The sequence below is a fragment of the Microcebus murinus genome, chromosome 4 (assembly GCF_040939455.1).
Source record: "Microcebus murinus isolate Inina chromosome 4, M.murinus_Inina_mat1.0, whole genome shotgun sequence".
Classification (NCBI taxonomy): domain Eukaryota; kingdom Metazoa; phylum Chordata; class Mammalia; order Primates; family Cheirogaleidae; genus Microcebus; species Microcebus murinus.
The window spans coordinates 13,332,256-13,353,266 of NC_134107.1; the positions used below are offsets into that span (position 1 = coordinate 13,332,256).

General features: G+C 47.5%; 2 protein-coding genes, 2 long non-coding RNA genes and 9 other non-coding genes across 16 annotated transcripts; 12 read left to right on the forward strand and 1 right to left on the reverse strand.

Moving 5' to 3' along the window:
• Positions 1–61: 61 nt before the first annotated feature.
• Positions 62–3,943, forward strand: LOC105878571 (uncharacterized). Of its 4 annotated transcripts, XR_012918921.1 has the most exons (13): positions 62–89; positions 482–524; positions 735–818; positions 1,009–1,059; positions 1,416–1,450; positions 1,618–1,666; positions 1,897–1,942; positions 2,120–2,154; positions 2,371–2,408; positions 2,772–2,816; positions 3,052–3,084; positions 3,207–3,302; positions 3,514–3,943. It is a non-coding gene; the product is annotated as an uncharacterized LOC105878571 (long non-coding RNA). The 4 variants fall into 4 exon arrangements; XR_001157384.3 differs by lacking the exon at positions 3,207–3,302; XR_012918920.1 differs by lacking the exons at positions 1,009–1,059; positions 3,207–3,302.
• Positions 585–661, forward strand: LOC142870798 (small nucleolar RNA SNORD26). The gene has a single exon (XR_012919131.1). It is a non-coding gene; the product is annotated as a small nucleolar RNA SNORD26 (small nucleolar RNA).
• LOC142870797 (small nucleolar RNA SNORD27) lies at positions 862–933 on the forward strand. Its single transcript, XR_012919130.1, has one exon. It is a non-coding gene; the product is annotated as a small nucleolar RNA SNORD27 (small nucleolar RNA).
• On the forward strand, positions 1,272–1,346 carry LOC142870796 (small nucleolar RNA SNORD28). The gene has a single exon (XR_012919129.1). It is a non-coding gene; the product is annotated as a small nucleolar RNA SNORD28 (small nucleolar RNA).
• LOC142870802 (small nucleolar RNA SNORD22) lies at positions 1,661–1,780 on the forward strand. The gene has a single exon (XR_012919135.1). It is a non-coding gene; the product is annotated as a small nucleolar RNA SNORD22 (small nucleolar RNA).
• Positions 1,985–2,049, forward strand: LOC142870795 (small nucleolar RNA SNORD29). The gene has a single exon (XR_012919128.1). It is a non-coding gene; the product is annotated as a small nucleolar RNA SNORD29 (small nucleolar RNA).
• On the forward strand, positions 2,223–2,293 carry LOC142870799 (small nucleolar RNA SNORD30). Its single transcript, XR_012919132.1, has one exon. It is a non-coding gene; the product is annotated as a small nucleolar RNA SNORD30 (small nucleolar RNA).
• LOC142870800 (small nucleolar RNA SNORD31) lies at positions 2,524–2,592 on the forward strand. The gene has a single exon (XR_012919133.1). It is a non-coding gene; the product is annotated as a small nucleolar RNA SNORD31 (small nucleolar RNA).
• Positions 2,856–2,981, forward strand: LOC142870801 (small nucleolar RNA SNORD22). The gene has a single exon (XR_012919134.1). It is a non-coding gene; the product is annotated as a small nucleolar RNA SNORD22 (small nucleolar RNA).
• An 8,289-nt stretch (positions 3,944–12,232) lies between the features above and the next one.
• Positions 12,233–12,423, forward strand: LOC142870679 (U2 spliceosomal RNA). Its single transcript, XR_012919040.1, has one exon. It is a non-coding gene; the product is annotated as a U2 spliceosomal RNA (small nuclear RNA).
• Positions 12,424–14,688: 2,265 nt separating this feature from the next.
• On the forward strand, positions 14,689–20,332 carry WDR74 (WD repeat domain 74). Its single transcript, XM_012778186.3, has 11 exons — positions 14,689–14,829; positions 14,927–15,033; positions 15,121–15,242; positions 17,040–17,115; positions 17,235–17,381; positions 17,539–17,640; positions 18,900–19,000; positions 19,096–19,151; positions 19,460–19,605; positions 19,723–19,779; positions 20,112–20,332. Exons 1-11 carry the CDS (start codon positions 14,766–14,768, stop codon positions 20,289–20,291), a joined length of 1,158 nt encoding a protein of 385 aa, XP_012633640.2. The 5' UTR covers positions 14,689–14,765; the 3' UTR covers positions 20,292–20,332.
• On the reverse strand, positions 19,418–20,884 carry LOC142870583 (uncharacterized). The gene is made up of 2 exons (XR_012918922.1): positions 20,773–20,884; positions 19,418–19,833 (listed from the first exon to the last, which is right to left on the reverse strand). It is a non-coding gene; the product is annotated as an uncharacterized LOC142870583 (long non-coding RNA).
• On the forward strand, positions 20,427–20,981 carry TEX54 (testis expressed 54). Its single transcript, XM_076001806.1, has 2 exons — positions 20,427–20,558; positions 20,692–20,981. Exons 1-2 carry the CDS (start codon positions 20,489–20,491, stop codon positions 20,922–20,924), a joined length of 303 nt encoding a protein of 100 aa, XP_075857921.1. The 5' UTR covers positions 20,427–20,488; the 3' UTR covers positions 20,925–20,981.
• Positions 20,982–21,011: the final 30 nt, after the last annotated feature.

Genomic DNA, 21,011 nt, shown 5'->3' on the forward strand with positions numbered 1-21,011 from the left:
GTCCCGCCCTCAAATCCCAGGGGCCTCTGCGGAGAGCTATTTAAGTGTCTCCCGTCGGCTGGTCGTTCTCGTTTTTTGTGTTACTGTTGGTGAGTGCTATTGTCTGTGTTGTAGCTGTTGCATTTTGTGGGTTCTCCTCCCCCACCCACCCATTTAAATGATCGTGCGAGCGTGGCGTGCCTTAGACCTGGGTTTTACCTGGTTGGTGGCCAGGGCGGGGGACGGATAAGGTGTAGTCCGTGGCCTCGAGGCATCGAAGCAGCTGTGGGGCTTTGTGAAGGACAAAATGGCGATGGCGGGCAGTGCTCGTGGCCCTCCCTATGATGAGGACCTTGTCACAGACCTGTACTGAGTTCCGTGAGGATAAGTAACTCTGAGGAGACGGGCCCTGCACAGCTTTCGACTCGGCCATTGCTCCAGAAAACAGCGTTTTGCACATATCGGGTATTAACCTTATGGTGTCTTGGGCTCTTGTCTACAGGGTTCCGGCGCACGTTTGAATAGAAGAGAGCTCACTCGTGGAAGTAAGTGCTTGTGGCGGTTTTGTACCTCTCGTTGAGTATGTGGCAGTCCTATGGGATGTGCTACGGTGATGATTTTAAGAATTGAACTCTCTCTTTCTGATGAATTAATGGAGAAAGCACAAAAAATTCTGAGTAGCATCGCATGCGGCAAATATTTGAGGTCTTCTGGTTTTCAGTTCTGAAGTGTTAGTAAAGCCTGGTGTTTTTCAGATGTTTAGCTCAAAGGAGCTTACTGGTGGGATTATGAGACAAGATCCATCTTTCTGCAAAGCCAGCATTGAAATGATGCTCCAGGTAGGTGTTTATGCTATTATTGGGAAGGGGACACTAGATGACCACTCCATGATGAACTCAAAATGACAAGCATATGACTGAACTTAGAAGTGATGTCATCTTACTACTGAGAAGTGGGCCAGGGGTATTTTCAGGGGTCTTTGAATGGCCACTGTTAGGTACATACATTGCCTCCCTTTTCTGTCTCCAGCATCTCATAACCCTTCCTGAGGAACTCAACTGCCTGCCAGGGTGAATACAGGTAATTGGCCAAATGGGAATTCAGGGTATGTCGTCTTGTAAATGGTCTCGACGATCAGGAGGGCAAAATGGTCGGCAGAGTGATGTTGCATTTTTGCTCCTTTCATCTTATCCCTCCTGAGGTGATTTTTCTGGGGAGGGAGAGCACAACTCAGCAGTAAAGTTGGGTCTTTGTGAACGTGTGCCCTTCCTTTGTCCACATATCACATCACTGTCAGATGATTTGAATTGATAAGCTGATGCTCTGTGAGGTACAACAGTTAATAGCATGTTAGAGTTCTGATGGCAGTGGTGTTGATGAAGAAATCTTGTTTTACCCTGATACTTTAAAATAACCATTTGCTCCCTTTTTTCCAGATCATCCCAATGATAGTATGTCCATCTATCTTAGGGTAAGTTGATTCTCTAGATATTATAATGGATTATGTATTTGAGCTCATTATCCCAAAATTGGCTTTACCTTTTTGGTATTTGTCACTGAAGCCTGTTTGAGCCATAAAGCTATCTGGTTCTTAATTGCCTGTAGTGATGTTTCTTGACCTCTACTTATTTCTCCTAGATGCAAGCCGATCTGCCCAGGGTCAAGCTTCTAGGAAGAGTTGAACGTGGTAAGTATTTCTCAATTGTAGCTTGCCCAGGGTCCAGTGCCAGTAATGGTGAACCCACTGGGGTAACTAGGAGAGAAGATGAGAACTTGTTCCCTAAGGAACTGTCTGAGGTATAGCAAATGCTTAAAGATAGCTCTTAGTTTTTCTTGGCATGTCCATTGACAAGTATAGCTAGAATAGCTACGGCTGTTTTGGATGCTTTGCTAATTAAATGATTTTGTTTAATTAAGGGGCAGCCTGTTCCTGTGTCTATTGAAAAGCCTTTGAAGTTGAGAGGTTAGTTTTTTGTTTCTTAAGATTTATGCTACGAGTAGGTAGTTTCTGTGATGAATCAAACTAGCTCACTATGATTGACAATGAAAACACGTGAACACCTGAGAAACTGGAGAAAAAGGGGAGTGAAGAGATAGCATTTTTAGGGAACCTTTTACCCATGGCTTTCTTTTCCCCTAGGTACTATGACCAGTAACCTGCTTGTTGGTTCTAAGGTGAGTGATTTCAATATATGCTCCATGTGTGCAGTGTATTGAGTAGGGAAAAATGCCTTTTTAGGTCTATATATGATGACTTACATGGAATCTCGTTCGGCTGATGACTTGGCTGTTGAGAATTGGAAATCTGATTTTATATGAATGATGGCTTAAGTGGGAACAACTTAGCGCAGGATATAAACATTAGTAATAACTTGGTCTTGTTTGTTTCAGGTCCAGCGCCTTGTCTGAAGCACTTGAAATGATTTGAGGTAAATGCCCTTGCAACACTTACCAATAAAATTAGCTGTCAGTTTATGTGTGTTGTGGCAGTTGGTCTGGGTGGCTATGTAAAGCCATTCGTGAACTACTTGTCATGAATTTCTGCTCACCAGTGATGAGTTGAATACCGCCCCAGTCTGATCACTGTGACTGAAAGGTATTTTCTGAACTGAGCTTGCCTTGCAGTGACAAGTTCTAAAACAAAGTTAATTGAGTAGGCTTTACAGCTAATTAGAAAGTTTTTCACACTAGTGGTTTCTATAAAATGTGTCTTGAAAATTACATAACCTATACAGATCTGTCTTCCAAGCAACAGAGTGGTTGAGAAACTCAATTCTTGATTTATTTTGCAGGGAAACTAAGTCATGTTTCTGCAGAGCTCTACACTGAAATTAGAGGTAAATAAACTTAAATGTAAGATGGGCTAAGCTAAAATTTCCCGATGAAGAAACATTCACACGTCTTACTTCCTGTCCCAGTCCCAGAGCCTGTAAAGGTGAACCCACTGAGACTGGCTGGGAGAGAAGAGGAAAGTTTGTTCCAGAAGGAACTGTCTGAGGGCTCATAAGGATTTCTGTACAAGGACAGGGGAAGAATCATCACTTGTTGAAACATTTGTTTATTTTTTTCCAGGTCTGAGAAAAGGACAAAACACACACCTGAATGGTAGGTATCTGCTCAAATATTTATTGGTGCTTAGTCCTTAATAGATTATAAGTTAGAGTACCCTCCTGTAAACTTAGAAGTTATAGAGTGGTGCGTGCATACATTTATGCTTTCTCATTCAGTAAGAAGTGAGAACTTAAATTCTGAGCTCCCCAAATTACTGAAGAGGACCCCCCCTCTTGATCAAGGGGACATTCTTGGCCATGACAAGACAAGAGGTTAGACATGCTTTATTGTACCCCCTTCCCTTTTGTAGTTTAGATATAAATGACAAATTAATGTTAAAATAGAAATCAGAATGGCTTCTTTGTGGCAATAAGATGATAAATTGTAAACAATGCCCGAGTCCATACCAGGAAGGGTTAAGTCACCCATCCCTACACTTAATATTCCAACTGTCATATGAGATTTTTCGTTTTTCTCCACCAGCTAAACAAGCACTGCCCTTGGGATAAGCAATAGGAGCTCATCCAACACCAGACTTCCTATACCACAAGCCATAACTACAGCTTTAATTGGACAAGAGACTGATTTCAGTAATATTCCTCCTGAGTGGCCACCAACAATGAGCTGCTGCATCCTTGAGTGCATTTGTGCCCCTGCTTCACTGTTTGAGGCATAGGGCCCCAATGTGATAATTTCGACATAAGTTTCCACCCCAGAGTGAATATGGGTCTTATGTAGATAACATGCAAAGATAAAGTTCTCCTCCATTACATTTGTAGAACTCATGATTTTCCACTAAATAAATTGGAGACCATCAGAAAGGGAATTTGTAAGTCCTTTGTTGTACAACCTAGCTGTCTGAGTATACTGTCATGTCTTAGTTTTCACAATAAAGTTACTTTTTTAAACATGTACTGTGATTCATGTCTTTGGGTGGGTCTAGCTGGGCACAAGGAAATAAGCCCTGAGAATGTGCTTAGTGTAGCAGTTTGCCTAATGCTGGATTTCTAAGACTAAGGAAGCAGTATTCAACTAGATTAATTGTATTTTTAAGGGGATTTTTCCTCATGTACCCCTACTGTAGGAATCCCACATGAAGCCCTAGTAGGGTTTCAGCAGCATTTTAGCTATACCTTAAATGACTTCAGCCCACTTGAATTAAGACACTAGGGGCCAGGCAAGAAGACATGGCGATTAAAGGAAAGGTTTATTGGCTGTGTTGGGCTTACTGTGTCACCCACTTCCTACATAGGAATCCTTAGCACGGTGTCTAGCTGCCCCTTGTGGTTTTTTGGTTTCTTTTTGAGACAGAGTCTCACTTTGTTGTCCAGGCTAGAGTGAGTGCTGTGGCGTCAGCCTAGCTCACAGCAACCTCAAACTCCTGGGCTCAAGCGATCCTCCTGCCTCAGCCTCCCGAGTAGCTGGGACTACAGGCATGTGCCACCATGCCCGGCTAATTTTTTACATATATATATCAGTTGGCCAATTAATTTCTTTCTATTTAGAGACAGGGTCTTGCTCTTGCTCTTGCTCAGGCTGGTTTTGAACTCCTGACCTCGAGCAATCCGCCCGCCTCGGCCTCCCAGAGAGCTAGGATTACAGGCGTGAGCCACCGCGCCCGGCTGCCCCTTGTGTTTTGAGACAGTCTTGCCTAGGCTAATGTGCAGTGGTGTTTAACTATAGCAGTAAGCACTCCTGGCCATAAACAATCCCACTTTGGCTTCAGCATGCTGAGATACAGGCATGAATCACTGCTGACCAAATCTGCCTTTCCATTGACTTTGGGGAAGAGAGTACAGGAGGAAATAGCTAGCCTGTGGGGTATAGAGTTGTGTGCCTTAAGTCAGTGGATCATAAGGTGAATTTCAGCATGGCTTAAGGACTGTCCAGAAAGTATCCAGCCAGGTAATATGAAAACTACATATAGTCTGGGTGTGGTAGCTCATGCCTATAATCCTAGCATTCTGGGAGGCTGAGGCTGGAGGATTGCTCAAGGTCGAGTTCAAAACCAGCTAGAGCAACAGCGAGACCCCATCTGTACTATAAATAGAAACAAATTGTTCAACTAAAAATATGTAGGAAAAATAGCCAGGCATGGCGGCGCATGCCTGTAGTCCCAGCTACTCAGGAGGCTGAGGCAGGAGGATTGCTTGAGCATAGGAATTTGAGGTTGCTGTGAGCTAGGCTGATGCCACTGTATTCTAGCCCGGGCAACAAAGTGGCCCAGGCAACAAAGTGAAACTCAAATTTTTTTTTTATTATTATTTTTTTAATGCATCCTGGTATGCTAAAAAATATATATATATATTTTTTAAGTGATTCAGATTGCATTCTGGAAGTAGAAGCAACAGGACTGACTGATGGAGGCGGACCATAAAGAATATTCCAGGCCAGGCGTGGTGGCTCACGCCTGTAATCCTAACACTCTGAGAGACCAAGGCAGGCGGATTGTTTGAGCTCAGGAGTTCAAAACCAGCCTGAGCAAGAGTGAGACCCAGTCTCTGCTATAAATAGAAAATAATTGGCCAACTAATATATATAGAAAAAATATCAGCTGGGCATGGTGGCTCATGCCTGTAGTCCCAGCTACTCAGGAGGCTGAGGCAGAAGGATTGCTTGAGCCCAGGAGTTTGAGGTTGCTATGAGCTAGGCTGACACCATGGCACTCACTCTAACCTGGGCAACAAATGTGTAAGACTGTGTCTCAAAAAAAAAAAAAAAAAATTCCAGTAGGAAAGGAGAGAATCATTCTGGATTTACTGAATTTGAGATGCCTCCCAGACATCCAAGAAGAGTCAAGCAGGCATAGGGTTTAAGATGTGGGCTCCAGAGCCAGGTTGCCTTGGTGTGTATCGGAGGTTCGAGATCCCCCCAATACATACGGATCCCCAGGCAGTGTGCGCTGCACAAGATGGGAAAGAGAGACATGGATACAGGGTAAAAGGTATAAGGATGTGGGGAAATTGGGGGACCACCAGCACTCCCATGGGCCAGGTGGTACCGACTGAAGTCCAGCACCCGCTTTTATTCTCTACTTTGTGATACAGATCATTAGGGTTTCACGTGAAAAAAATCATGAGTCACAAGGTATAGAATTGTCCAGGCTCCCCAAGGAGTCACAAGTTTTGTTAATTACTTTGTTTACCTACTAAAACAGGAACACATAACTCTTACTTAGGCCAGGTGCGGTGGCTCACACCTGTAATCCTAGCACTCTGGGAGGCCCAGGCGGGTGGATAGCTCGAGGTCAGGAGTTCGAAACCAGCCTGAGAAAGAGCGAGACCCTGTCTCTACTATAAATAGAAAGAAATAAATTAGCCAACTAATACATATAGAAAAAATGAGCCAGTGATGGTGGCGCATGCCTGTAGTCCCAGCTACTTGGGAGGCTGAGGCAGAAGGATTGCTTGAGCCCAGGAGTTTGAGGCTGCTGTGAACTAGGCTGACGCCACGGCACTCACTGTAGCCTGGGCAACAAAGCAAGATTCTGTCTCAAAAATAAATAAGTAAATAATAACTCTTACTTAGAACTGTTTCTAAGAAAAGGCAGATAAGCCACATCTATTCTGTACACAAACTGAATGCTACGATAATCATCATGTAACCCAACAGCCGCAGTCTATTAGTTAAAGAACAAAGTCTCTAGGCCGTTGCATATACCAGTAATCCATATACCATCAGATTTGGAGTCTCCTTCTGCCACTTTTTTTTTTTTTTTGAGACAGAGTCTCACTGTGTTGCCAGGACTAGAGTGCCCTGGCGTCAACCTAGCTCACAGCAACCTCCAACTCCTGGGCTCGAGCAATCCTGCCTCAGGCTCCCCAGTAGCTGGGACTAGTCATGCGCCACCATGCCTGGCTTATTTTTTTCTATGTATTTTTAGTTGGTCAATTAATTTGTGTCTATTTATAGTAGAGATGGGGTCTCGCTCTTGCTCAGGCTGGTTTTGAACTCTTGACCTTGAGCAATCCTCCCTCCTCAGCCTCCGAGAGTGTTAGGATTATAGGCGTGGGCCACCACACCCGGCCTGCTTCTGCCACTTACTTGTTGCGTGACCGTAAGAAAGTCACTTACCATGCTGCAGTGCCTCAATTTCTTTCTTTCTTTTTTTCTTTTGACACAGGGTCTTACTCTGTCACCCAGGCTGGAGTGTATTGGCCTGAGTATAGCTCACTGCAAATTCCAACTCTGGGGCTCCAGTAATGCACCTGCCTCAGCCTTCGAAAGTGCTGGGATAGGCCGGGTGCGATGGCTCACGCCTGTAATCCTAGCACTCTGGGAGGCCGAGGCAGGCGGATTGCTCAAGGTTAGGAGTTCAAAACCAGCCTAAGCAAGAGTGAGACCCCTGTCTCTACTATAAATAGAAACAAATTAATCGGCCAACTAATATATATAGAAAAAATGAGCCGGGCATGGTGACACATGCCTGTAGTCCCAGCTACTCGGAAGTCTGATGCAGTAGGATTGCTTGAGCCCAGGAGTTTGAGGTTGCTGTGAGCTAAGCTGATGCCATAGCACTCACTGTAGCCTGGGCAACAAAGCGAGACTCTGTCTCAAAAAAAAAAAAGAGAGAGACGAGACCCCGTCTCTACTATAAATAGAAATAAATTAATTGGCCAACTAATATATATAGAAAAAAAAATTAGCCAGGCATGGTGGCACATGCCTGTAGTCCCAGCTACTTGGGAGGCTAAGGCAGGAGGATCGCTTGAGCCCAGGAGTTTGAGGTTGCTGTGAGCTAGGCTGACACCACGGCACTCACTCTAGCCTGGGCAACAAAGTGAGACCCTGTCTCAAAAAAATAAAAAATATTGCTGTGGAAGTAATATGAAGTCAGCAAAAAGAGATATAAAAAATTTTATAATAAATTATTTTATAAAAAAATTAAAAAATAAAAAACAAAGTGCTGAGATTATGGGCCCTGAGTTTATTTCTGTTGCAAATGAGGGAAGAAAATAGTACCAATTTATCTCTTTAATAAGGGAGCGATTCAGAATGCATTCTGGAGGTAGAAGCAACAGGATTGACTGATGGAGGAGGGAAGGGAGAAAAGAAGGGAATAAAAAGGGGGCAAGAGAGAATCTCTTAAGGTTGTTAATACATATAAAGCACCAGGAATGGTGCCTGGCACCATTGACCAGTCAGGCTGGAGACGTGGAAACAGTTGTCACCAGGGAATAGATGGGAGGGCAAGCCAGTACCCCAGATGAGATCATTTCAGCAGAAAGTATAGATAAGAGAAAACTCAAATTCCTAGAGAACCAGGGAGCTAATACAAATTAGCCAGGGTAAGGTTGGTGGCCCACAGGAGAGCCAGTACTTCTTTCCCAGGGCCTCCCCAACTCCAAGCCAGAGTCACCACTAGCCACTCTTAAGTCCTTGAGCCAGGTCTCCAAGACATGGTCAGCCCTTCAATAGGCTGCCAACAGGGGCCTCTAGGATCTCCAGATCTTGTTCCTTCACTCTGACCACCCTTTCTGGATTGATGTGGCCTCTTCTAGATGTTTGGATACCTTCAGTCAGGTTCTCTTGTTTCTTTAGGGCTGTGGTTGTTAATTTGTAGATTCGTTGAATGAGCTTCAGCGGGGCTCTAAGAATCACCCGCCAGAAATTGTATGCAAAATTGTGTAAGGCAAATACACCAACCTACTCTATGTTGTGTTGGTTTTTAAAGTTTATAACATCTGCCTCTTAAGGGAAGAAAAAACATTCGAAAACTTACATCAATTTATAAACATGGAGGAAAGTACCATTAAAAAAAAGAAAACAGGCCGAGCCTGGTGGCTCACGCCTGTAATCCTAACACTCTGGGAGGCCGAGGTGGGCAGATTGTTCGAGGTCAGGAGTTCGAAACCAGTCTGAGCAAGAGCAAGACCCTGTCTCTACTATAAATAGAAAGAAATTAATTGGCCAACTAACATATATAGAAAAAATTAGCCGGGCAACAAAGCGAGACTCTGTCTCAAAAAAAAAAAAAAAATAAAAACATCATGAAGGCCATGAGTTTGCCTGATTTATCGTACAATGTTTGCTCAATAAGCATAAACAAATGAATAAATGGCTTCCCAGGGAGTAAGCATATCAATATTTCTAAGTTCTTGTGGGGCCCTATCGGCCTCCTGGCCCCTGCAGGAAGAAGCAGGGGTAGGTAACAGAGTGACAGTGGAGTAGTGACTCTCTACTCCCCTTTTGCTTCAGAGAGAAAGAGGGCTACAGCAGGCTGCTGAGACAAGCCTGGACAGCCTCCAGGAGCTCTGTGTGCTCCAGGACTGGGAGGCACCTCGGCACACCTCCTGCATGCTGCACTGTAGCCTGGGCTGAACCTGCTCAGCTAGAGGGCTGTGGCTGGTTACCCCTGGTTCGATCTTGCAGAATTTGGGAAAGGTTGGGACCAAAAGAAACTGAAGTTTGTTTTTGCCCTGTATTAATTTCTTATGGATGTTGTAACAAAGTATTATAAACTCAGTGGCTGAAAACAAAACAAATTAATCATCTTATAGTTCTAGAGGTCAGAGATCCAAAATGGGTCTCAATAAGCTAAAATCAAGGGACAGGGCTGCATTCCATCTGGAGGCATTCCAAAGGCAAATCCTTTTCCTTGTCTCTTCCAGCTTTGCCCGTGTTGTCTGCCTGGTAACTTCCTCCAGTCTTCAAAGCCAGCCACAGCTGCTCAAATCTTTCTCAGCTGCATCACTCTGACCAGGACTCTCCTGCCTCCCTCCATCCCTTATAAAGAAACTTGTGATTACACTGAGCCCAGCCAGATAAGCCAGATAATCTCAGCATCTCAACATCCTTTGCAAATGACAATCATATCTGCAAAGTGCCTTTTGCCAGGTAAGGTGACATACTCTGGGATTCTGGGAATTAGGACGTGGGCATCTTTGGCGGGAGCATAATTCTACCTGCTTCTATACCTCCTTGATTTGGCCCTTCCCTGGAGGCATGAGTATACTGTAGAAACTTCTTTTGTTTATTAACACCAAGGACATAAAATCACAGATTACAGAAACTTTGTTGGTTGAAATCTGATCAGTGAGAATGTGACGTCCCATTGTCCAACTCTTGCCTGAAGGATCTCAGCCAAGCGAATCGCTTTGTGTTGGGGGCTGATTCTGGCGTTATGCCTTATACTAATCATTCACTATAGCCTGTAATGTACGTGTGCTGCATGACGCAGCGGTAGTCAGCATTTTCTTCAGACACGGTTGCTGCCTCGTGACATGATAAGAGGCTTGAGTTTATGCATGTAAGCAAATGTTGCCCAGCTCCCACATGGTGGGCCCCGGTGGTGGGAGTCTGGAGGCCATAAAGATAAGAAGAACATTCCCAAGGCCCGGCCCCATGAGATGGTTGGTAGTCAATGACGGGTAAGACTCCTCAAGGGAGGGGCAGCCTAAGACAGACACAACTGTGGGGGCTGGACACTGGCTGGGAAACAGAAGAAAAAATTCTTCAGATGGCTGCATTGCTCCATGTTGCTTATCTCAGCCTTGGCTTTTGAGCTATGTCTGGCACCTTAAGTAACTGTTTTAAGGTCTGAGATCATGGGACCATTGTTCCCTTGTGATACAACTCCAGAATTAATGGTTATGGCTGCTATGCTCAGATGTTCAAGTACAAGGAACTAACATTGGGTCTGGAGGGTATAAAAATAAAGTGACCAGTGCATTGGGTACTCGAGTCATGTAACTGTCCTTGTGTGTCTGTGTCATTATGTTCTGTGTTCATCCCCCGTCCTGTAAACGGCCCACGGCAGCTTTGACACAGACGCTACCTCTATTTCCAACCCAATAAGGCGGTTTCCAACAAAACATTCCATATTTATGTTAATATAGTTTCTAAGGAAACAACACGTCAAGTCCCTTCTCAGCCAGGGCCTGACATTAATCCCTCCTTATACCCGAGCTTTGCTTTGAGCAATAAAAATAATCTGCTTTGTTTAAATTTTGCCTACACTCCCCCATCCCAATCTTCTAACAGCCCTGTCTCTGCCTTTGGGGAGAGGCCCCGCGGTTTCTCGGTGGGCCTGGAAAGAACACCATTTAAAGAGTGCGGGAGTGGGAGGCCTCACCTCTCTCCCACGGCAGGACCCCTCTTCAAGAATCAAGAACCTCTCCTAGCGCTCTGGGAGGCTGAGGTGGGAGGATCTCTCAAGGTCAGGAGTTCGAAACCAGCCTGAGCAAGAGAGAGACCTTGTCTTTACTAAAAATAGAAAGAAATTAATTGGCTAACTAAAAATATATAGAAAAAATTAGCCGGGCATGGTGGCCCATGCCTGTAGTCCCAGCTACTCGGGAGGCTGAGGCAGGAGGATCGCTTGAGCCCAGGAGTTTGAGGTTGCTGTGAGCTAGGCTGATGCCACGGCACTCTAGCTGGGGCAACAGAGTGAGACTCTGTCTCAAAAAAAAAAAAAGAATCAAGAACCTAAGGAATGGGTTTCTCAGGGAATCCTTCCCTGTCCGTGGACGGGGTGGAGGTCATGGTAAAGTCAGGGTGCGGTAGGCGGCGCGGAGGGTGCGGAAGGGAACCGGCCGGCGGCCGCAGGGACAGTCATAAAGGCCAACTGCGCCGTCAGGCCTGGGACTGGGCCGCGCCCAGAGTCTCTGGCGCGGCGCCCTCAGTTCCCACAGCGCCCCCAAGGGTGCGGGTCGCTACTCCGCCGTCTCGCAGGGGAGACAGAGCTTGGGCAGCGCCTCAATGTCATCACGTCAGGAGCTGGCGGGCAGGATCCCAACCCAGTTCTTTGGGCCCCAGAACCTGTGTTCTGAATTCGCGCCGCGGCCTCCCCCACTAAATGTCCCGGAAAGGGGCGCCACCACCGGCCGTCCCGCCGTCCCAGGGAGCGCCCGAAAACCTTTAGGCGGGAGGGAAACTGACGCCACAATCTGGGAAAGAAAGAGACCACTCCGGCTTTGAGATCACGACCGCTGTGTGGACCAATCCCAAGAATGTAAAAAAGCGGAGGGACGGGTTTATGCAAAGCATGCTGTTCGGTGAGCGGGCGGGCGAAGCAATAAAGGACTCGATTTAAAGTCTATTTCCAAAAGTCAAGTTCCTGTTATGAAGTAAGAATAATGAAAAATTAGTTTTTGGAAATGGTATGTATTAGGAAATAATCTAATATTTAACATCATGAAAATCACCACAACTGTAAAAGGGACACGGAGACTAAGGGTGGCTGGGAGACAAGTTGTCTGGTATCGCTTCTCGGCCTTTTGGCTAAGATCAAGTGTAGTATCTGTTCTTATCAGTTTAATATCTGATACGTCCTCTATCCGAGGACAATATATTAAATGGATTTTTGGAAATAGGAGATGGAATAGGAGCTTGCTCCGTCCACTCCACGCATCGACCTGGTATTGCAGTGCTTCCAGGAACGGTGCACCCCCCCTTGGGGGAAATAAGACTGTTTTCAAAGTTAGAACAAGGCATTAATTGTTTCATTTTCTTGGTGTATTTCTTTGTTGTTGTGGAAATGAGTTTTATGATGCACTTTTGCTTTTTCGTCATGGAGTTTCAATTTGTTGTTTACGTTACAGTGCCGTAGTTTCTTCAGCCTAGTATGTCTCAAACTCCTGGACTCAGGCAATGCTGATGTTTCAGCCTCCCAGAGTGCTAGGGTTACAGGCGTGAGCCGCCGCGCCCGGCAGCAGTGTGATGCTTTTTTAACAGTTAAGGTGCTTTCTGTCTTGGAAGGTTTGGTTTGTGTTATTTCCCTCATGCTTAAGACCAAGAGACCGTTGTAAGTTTTGTTGAAGGTCTTCTGAAAAAGGAAGTGCATTGCAGTCTGTGGGGTTTGAGCGTAGGCGAAACTGAAGTTGTGGCTGGTACTGTTCATGGGTTTCTTGAGTCTCACTCAAGCGCTCTGGATAAAGTACAGTGGTGCTATCATAGCTCACGACTTTAACTGGGCTCAAACGATGAGCCTGGCGTTTAGCTGAAAGAAACTACAGGCATACACGACTGCACTGGCTAATTCTTTCTTTCTTTTCCCTAGTAGAGACGGAGAGTCTTGCTTACGCTGGGCCTCTCAGAGTGCTAGAATTACATAGGCGTGAGCCACCGCACCCGGCTGGTTTTCGCGGTTTTTAAGCCAGTATTTTGCTTATCAGGTTTTTTTATGCATTCTTTACCGCTGGACAGTTTCTGAATGGGAGGTGAAGGAGCAGCTTCGCTCTACGCTTGGCTGGTTATTATTATACGAATGGTGTGTGGTCTTTAAATCCCTAATTTAGCATATGAGAGAGAAAATACTTAGCTTTTTTGTCTTTGTTTAGCTATCATCGATTTATACAAGGTTGTATGGGAGACTACTGGTCTAGCCCAATCAGCCTAAAACACCCGGTGTGTCCTGAAGTGTACAAAAGGGAGGCTGCATATAAGAGTAGATTGTTGGGTGTCTCACAAAATGAAGGAAAATACAGTTATAGCACGTTAGGGAAAGGTGGAGTTTAGATTTAACTTTGTTTAAATAAAGTAGTATTTTGGTAGGCTCAGTACAAAGTAGGGGACTCTCATATGGTCGGGTTTTGCTCCCAGGGCTCTAAGTGCAAAGGGGTCAAGATCAGCTGTGGACTGTGAAGTGGACCCAGAATACTGTTTCTTGTTTAAAATAAATGTGAAATGTTATGCTCAGATAATCCTTATCTCAAGCTCTGTAGCTGAATTGGAAATTAAGGCTGCTTCTCTGTGGACAGAGATCCGCGAGATCTGCCAAAGTTGCTTTATTCTTACCGACATAATTTCAAACAGTACAGTTTGAACAAAGTTTCTCATGGAGAAAACAGTTGTCATTCATAGAAGAGGAGCGTTATATTTTATAGCTGCAACTAACTTACCCTTAGGAGAAGTATTGTTTTCTGTTAACTTTACAGATTTTTACTAAGTTTGAGCTAATTTTTTTATCATCGCGAAGCCTCAGTGCGAGGTAATAAAAAACGACGCCCCTAACTCACTCCATTTTCCAAAACAGAGTTGTGTTTTAAGATCGTCAGTCGCATTTTCCCATCTTTGCTTTGTGACTTTGACACTCCAGAATGAAGCCATAGACCTCGTTAACGATTTGATTCGTTCCTGAAGTGGGCTCTTTTCTTGTCTAATAGTACAGAACGCATTACAGGAGGCCGGGCGCGGTGGCTCACGCCTGTGATCCTAGCACTCTGAGAGGCCAAGGCGGGAGGATCACTGGAGCTCAGGAGTTCGCCACCAGCCTCAGCAAGAGCAAGACCCAGTGTCTACTAAAAATAGAAAAACTTAGCCGGGTGTGGTGGTGCGAGCCTGTCGTCCCAGCTACTCCTGAGGCAGCTGAGGTAGGAGGATCGCTTGAGCCCAGGAGTTTGAGGTTGCAGGGAGCTATGATGACACCACTGCACTCTAGCCTAGGCCACTGAGTGAGACTCTGGCTCAAGAAACAAAAAAGGAAAGAAAACATTACATGACATTACGTGATGGAGCAGGGAGACGGACTAGGGCTGGCTCCATCCAGCATCGCGGTTCAGGAAGGATGCGTTCCACTCCAAGTGCAAAATGATCAATTTATTCTTCAGATCTCCATAAACAAGAATCTCCTGATTTAGTTTTCCTGAAGCAAAAAAAAAGTAGGGCAAGCAGGGGAACTTCACTCTTCGGGCCTTTTAAGTCCCCAGCGACTGGGAAGATCGGATCCGGCTGGGCGCCGCCTGTGGCGCACATCCTGCGCCGGAAGTGCGAGCCGTCAACTTCCGGTTTCTGTCATGGCGTCTGCCGCAGCGCGCTGGAACCATGTGTGGGTCGGCACCGAGACTGGAATCCTGAAAGGTGGGTGGCGCGGTCTGGTATTGACTGAGTCGGGCGGCGGGACGTGCGGGGGCCTTCCGCTCGCGACCCCGGCGCGACTGACGCCCTCGACCCGCAGGGGTGAACCTTCAACGAAAGCAAGCCGTGAACTTCACGGCGGCGGGACAGCCGCGACGAGAGGAGGCGGTGACCGCTCTGTGTTGGGGCGCAGGGGAAGAGACCCAGGTGAGTGGCCACTGGCTGGGTCGGAGTTCGGGGCCCGGGACGCCGCAACCTCGCTCTCCTTGCCATCCCGCCTTGCTCTGCCTGCAGATTCTGGTGGGCTGCGCAGACAGGACAGTAAAGCACTTCAATATCCAGGAGGGCACGTTCCAGGGTCAGAGGCACTGCCCCGGCGGGGAAGGCACGTTCCGGGGCCTCGCCCAGGCCGACGGGTAAGATCGATCCTCCTTGCTGAATGCTCAGGCAGTGGCAGAGCGTTGAGGCTCCCTGAGGATAACGGAATAATGGCGACAAACCCTTAGATGACGCGGCCTGAGATGAGTGACAGGGAGCTGGGTTTCTGCCTTCGTTAGTTCTTACCTTTAACGCACAATTATCGAACAACACCTACTGAGTTCCAGGCACTGGGTGAAGTGTGGGGGCTGCAGGTGAAGTTTCTGTCTTCGAAAAGTTTGCATCCTCTAGAGTTTTTCTCCTGGCTCTTTTGTAACCCTCTGAGAAATCCTGAGCAAGTCATTGAATAGTTTTGAGTATGCTTTCAAAGGGGAATTAGCAACCACCAACAAAGTGATGAAGCTCCCAAAGTGAAAAATAGGAGGGTGCTAGTGTTAGGTTAGCCTGGCCCAGCTTTCTTCAGAAGATGAAAAAAGAAGACTGTGGATACGCTGTATAGATTTTGGTAGTAATTCTGACAGGTGAAGTCTGAAAAGACTCTGGGGGATAGGACGGTTGAACTGGGTCTTGAAGGGTGGGTAGAATTTTGACAGGTGGAGTAAGGGATGGGGGCATTCTTGAAAAAGGGTACTGCCTGAGTAGAGGCTACAGAGTACATAAGTAGGATAAATAGCATTTGGAGGTTGATGCCAAGGAAGCATTTTAATACAAGATGGGCATTGTATTAGGTTGGGATTAAATGTAAAGGTTGAGAGATTTGCACTTTTGTTTTATAGATGGTGGGGAGTTATTAGTTTTTGAGCAGGATCTGCCATGGTCAGAGTTGGGAACCTGTAGGAGTATGGAGGAGGGACTGGAGACCAGGCAACTGGGACACTGTTGCCACACCCCAGGCAAGCGATACAGAGCCTGAACCCAGTTGGGGAGGGTGGACAGGTGTAAGAAAGAACACAGGTGGCCGGGCGCGGTGGCTTACACCTGTAATCCTAGCACTCTGGGAGGCCTAGGCGGAGGATCGCTTGAGCTAAGGAGTTCGAGACTAGCCTGAGTAAGAGCGAGACCCTGTCTCTACTATAAATAGAAAGAAATTAACCAAACAACTAAAAATCGAAAAAAAAATTAGCTGGGCATGGTGGCGCATGCCTGTAGTCCCAGCTACTCGGGAAGCTGAGGCAGGAGGATCGCCTGAGCCCAGGAGTTGGAGGTTGCTGTGAGCTAGGCTGATGCCATGGCACTCTAGACCATGCGACACAGTGAGACTCTGTCTCAAAAAAAAAAAAAAAAAAAAAATAGAAAGAAAAAGAAAAAAGAGAAAGAACACAGGCCCAGGCTGTGTAGATCCTGGGAGAGACTCACTTGGACTTCTTGAGTGATGTTTTTTTTTTCCGAGACAGTCTTGCTTTGTTGCCCAGAGTGAGTGCCGTGGTGTCAGCCTAGTTCACAGCAACCTCAAACTCCTGGGCTCAGGCGATCCTGCTGCCTCAGCCTCCCGAGTAGCTGGGACTACAGGCATGCACCACCATGCCCAGCTAATTTTTTCTCTATATATTAGTTGGCCAATGAATTTCTTTCTATTTATAGTAGAGACGGGGTCTCGCTCTTGCTTAGGTTGGTTTCGAACTTCTGACCTTGAGCGATCCTCCTACCTCGGCCTCCCAGAGTGCTAGGTTTATAGGCGTGAGCCACCATGCCTGGCCCTACACTTTATTTTTAAGCCAGTCAAATTTAGCAGTTGGGGGGTGTATGCCAACTTTAGTGACACCAATGTTAAGTGCTAATAACCGACTACTGACTTATTTTTTTTCAACCCAACTCTATCCTCCCTCTGCATGTAGCACCCTCATCACATGTGTGGATTCTGGGATTCTAAGAGTCTGGCGTGACGGCGATAAGGAGGCATCCTCTGACCCAGTAAGCCTCCCCTGCCCTGATGGTTGAGGAATGTAGGGTCAGGGTAGAAGCCTAATGCAGGCTTTGGAGGAGGGAGGATTAAGGACCCTGGAAGTGACTCTCATCTCCATTCTTTTCAGCTCCTGGAACTGAGGGTGGGCCCTGGGGTGTGTAGGATGCGCCAAGACCCAGCACACCCCCATGTGGTTGCCACAGGTGGAAAGGAGAATGCCTTGAAGGTGTGGGACCTACAGGGGTCTGAGGAACCTGTGTTCAGGGCCAAGAATGTGAGTAATGGGTGTGGAGGGGCTGGATCTGAGGTTGAGGGAGTCCGAGGCCACTTTGAGTCAGAGACCAGATGGTCTTTAGAGGGTAATGAAGGAGGGGATGGGAGGGGCACACTGAGCCCCCAGCAACCCTGTCCCCATGTACCCACACTCCCAGGTGCGGAATGACTGGCTGGACCTGCGGGTTCCCATCTGGGACCAAGACATACAGTTCCTCCCTGGGTCACAGAAGCTTGTAACCTGCACAGGGTACCACCAGGTGAGGTGCCACCTCATCATCCCTACCTCCTCTTGGGCTAAAGCAGCCTTCTTGAGAAACAGCCTGCCTGTGCAGAACTGGGCCCCATGGTGTGGCACAGCTGCCCTTTTCACCATCCTGAGCTCTCAGAGGAGCAAGCGCTTCTCCATCTGTTCCAGCCCCATCGCTGAGCCTGTGACCTTCCTTTACTGATTCAAGAATGGAGTGTCTGGCTGGGCGCGGTGGCTCACGCCTATAATCCTAGCACTCTGGGAGGCTGAAGCAGGTAGATTGCTTGAGGTCAGGAGTTCGAAACCAGCCTGAGCAAGAAGAGTGAGACCCCGTCTCTACTATAAATAGAAAGAAATTGGACAACTAATATATATAGAAAAAATCAGCCAGGCATGGTGGCGCGTGGCTGTAGTCCCAGCTACTCGAGAGGCTGAGGCAGTAGGATCGCTTGAGCCCAGGAGTTTGAGGTTGCTGTGAGCTAGGCTGACGCCACGGCACTCACTCTAGCCTGGTCAACAAAGTGAGACTCTGTCTCAAAAAAAAAAAAAGAATGGAGTTTCCTAAATTATGGGGTTTCCTTTTCCTCCCACTTGGAAGAGAGGAGAGCAGGGAGTGTGTCCCTTTCACAGTGGGATCCACAGGGTACAGGTATCATGAGAAGACACTGGGTATCATTTGTTTTGGTCCTAATGTAGCCTCTCTGATTTGCTTCAGAACTCAGGCCTGACCGTCCCATCTCTAGCCTCAGCTCCTTAGCTTTACATGAAGGGGATCTTTATGGTTTGTCTCATTTGAAGTCCTGAGACACAGGCAGGGCTGAACCACTGTATTTGCCCTGTTTCCTTTGCTTTTGCACAATGAAGTCTGATATTGGTGCTATACTTTGTTCAAAACACATGAAGGCATCTCCTCTCCTCCCTCCCTCCCTCCGGCTAAACTCTCTGCTTGAAATTCAGCACCCACTAATTACTGGATTTACTTGCTTTTCCATTCCTCCACTCCTCCCTACATGGGAGTATTGGTGGATGAAATGTTCACACCCCAAGCCTGGAGGACGTCTCCTCTCAGCCGTGTCCATTCATGTTCCTAAGCAGCTCTCCCCCACACTTCAACACTCAGATAAGAGGCATACATTTCAAATGAGAAAGTTTTTCTGAGAGTGGGTCATAAACAAGAAAGCAGTATCCAGAGGAGAGGGTGAAGATACAGAGATGCCAGAGGGTGGTGCAAGGTGAGGATACTCTTGTGATGTCTCAGCCTTCCTCTAGGTCCGGGTCTATGATCCAGCCTCCCCCCAGCGCCGGCCAGTCCTAGAGACCAACTATGGAGAGTACCCACTGACAGCCATGACCCTCACTCCTGGGGGCAAGTGAGTGTTTAGAGGGGAAGATATGGGAGGGTGGGGTTTGGGAAGGGCTCCAGTAGTTTCATGCTGACTGCATCTGCCTCTGGTTTCCACCTCAGTTCAGTGATCGTGGGCAACACGCACGGGCAGCTGGCAGAAATTGACTTCCGGCAAGGTAAGTTTGGCTAGGGGTTGTTTTGGGGAGGGGTGGGGGCAGGGTGGAAAGGCAGTGCAGTGGAGCCAGTGAGCCCTAATTCAGGAGCCAGATTACCTGGGTTCAAATCCTGGTTTCTCTAAAGCTATATAACCTTGGACTAATTATTTCAACTTCCCATGCCTTAGTTTTCTCACCTATAAAATAGAAATATTAGTGTTAACTTCGGTCTCAGCGTTATGTTGAGGATTAAATGTTGAAATGTACACAAAACACTCAATTAATGGTTGCTGGTGGTCAGAGAGCACTGATATCTCCCCCTTCTCCAGGGCGCCTAGTGGGCTGTCTGAAGGGACTGGCAGGCAGTGTCCGTGGGTTGCAGTGCCACCCTTCAAAGCCCCTACTAGCCTCCTGTGGCTTGGACAGAGTCTTGAGGGTACACAGGATCCAGAATCCACGGGGCCTGGAGCATAAGGTGAGATCACTCCCTCTGCCTATCTCATGGTCTTGTGGACCCCTCTGCTGGGTGTTCCGCCACTGATGTTTCTGTCTCAGCATGCCTGTGCTCCCTAAGGCCTCTCATCTTTTGCAGGTTTATCTCAAGTCTCAGCTGAACTGCGTCCTCCTGTCAGGCAGGGATAACTGGGAGGTGAGCAGATGGCCTGGGAGTGTGGGAGCCAAGGGCATAGATGTGAGGATTTCCCTGTGGAGAGAAAAAGGAGGCAGGTGGAACAACTGGAACACAGACCTGGGGCTATCTATTTACCTGCCAAGTTACTTAATTTCTCTGAGGGGTGTTAACAATTAACATCCTGACAGGGTTATTGCCAAGGGTGATACACCTAAGGGCACGGATGTCAATGGTTGCTGGGAGCAGGGAATAAAGATGGTGGTACACAGAGGGGTTGTTTTTCAGCTAGGGTCTCCTTTGCTCTGGACTGTCAGGAACTGTGCCATCTAAGCTTTCTTCCCCCTCGCCAGGATGAGCCTAAAGAACCTCAGGATCCCAACAAGGTACCCTCGGAAGACACAGAAACAGATGAACTTTGGGCGTCCTTGGAGGCAGCTGCTAAGCGGAAGCTCCCTGATTTGAAACAGACCCAGGGGGCCCTCCAAACCAAAAGAAGAAAGAAGAAGCGGCCTGGGTCCACCAGCCCCTGAAGCCCCTATGCCCACTTTGTAAATAAACAGCTGAACACCCATCATGACCCTGAGCCTTTTGTGATGGGAGAAAGGAGAGGTAGCTTGGGGTGGGGGCTCCCTGAGCTGGGGCAGCAGGATATCTGACGTCACAAAAGCCCGGCCTGGAGCCAGGAAGGCTGGCGTGGGTGGCACAGAGTTCGGGGCTGCGGAGGGCCATGGGCTGCTGCCAAGACAAGGACTTTGCGACCTCCGATGAACAGGGCAAGGACAGCGACTCTGAGGACGGTGGGATCACAGACAGACAGAGGGCCCAGGGAGAGGGCGAGGGAGCTGCCCTAGGGGCTCACTTAGGAGATTGGATGGGAATGGGTGGGAAGGGAGAGCTGAGCTGAGCTGAGCAGCCTCATCGTCCCCTTAGGCGCGGGAGATACGGAGTTGGACTCCCCGGGCAACCGGAATCGGAGGTCTAAGTCGAACGAAAGCCTTCTGATCACCGTACTGTGGCGGCGGCTATCCATGTTCAGTCGTCGGGGCTCCGCGCGGTCATCAGGCAAGAGGCAGTCAGAGGGGGTCCATAGGGACAGTCCGATCCAAGAGAATAACGAGGAGGAGACCCAGGAAGAGACCCAGGAGGAGCCGGAGAAGGGGTGACTCCAGGCTTGCTCTCAGTCCGCCCCAGCCTCCAGAGAATAAAATTTCTAACGTGGACCTGCACGAGCAATTGTGCCTCTGCTGCCC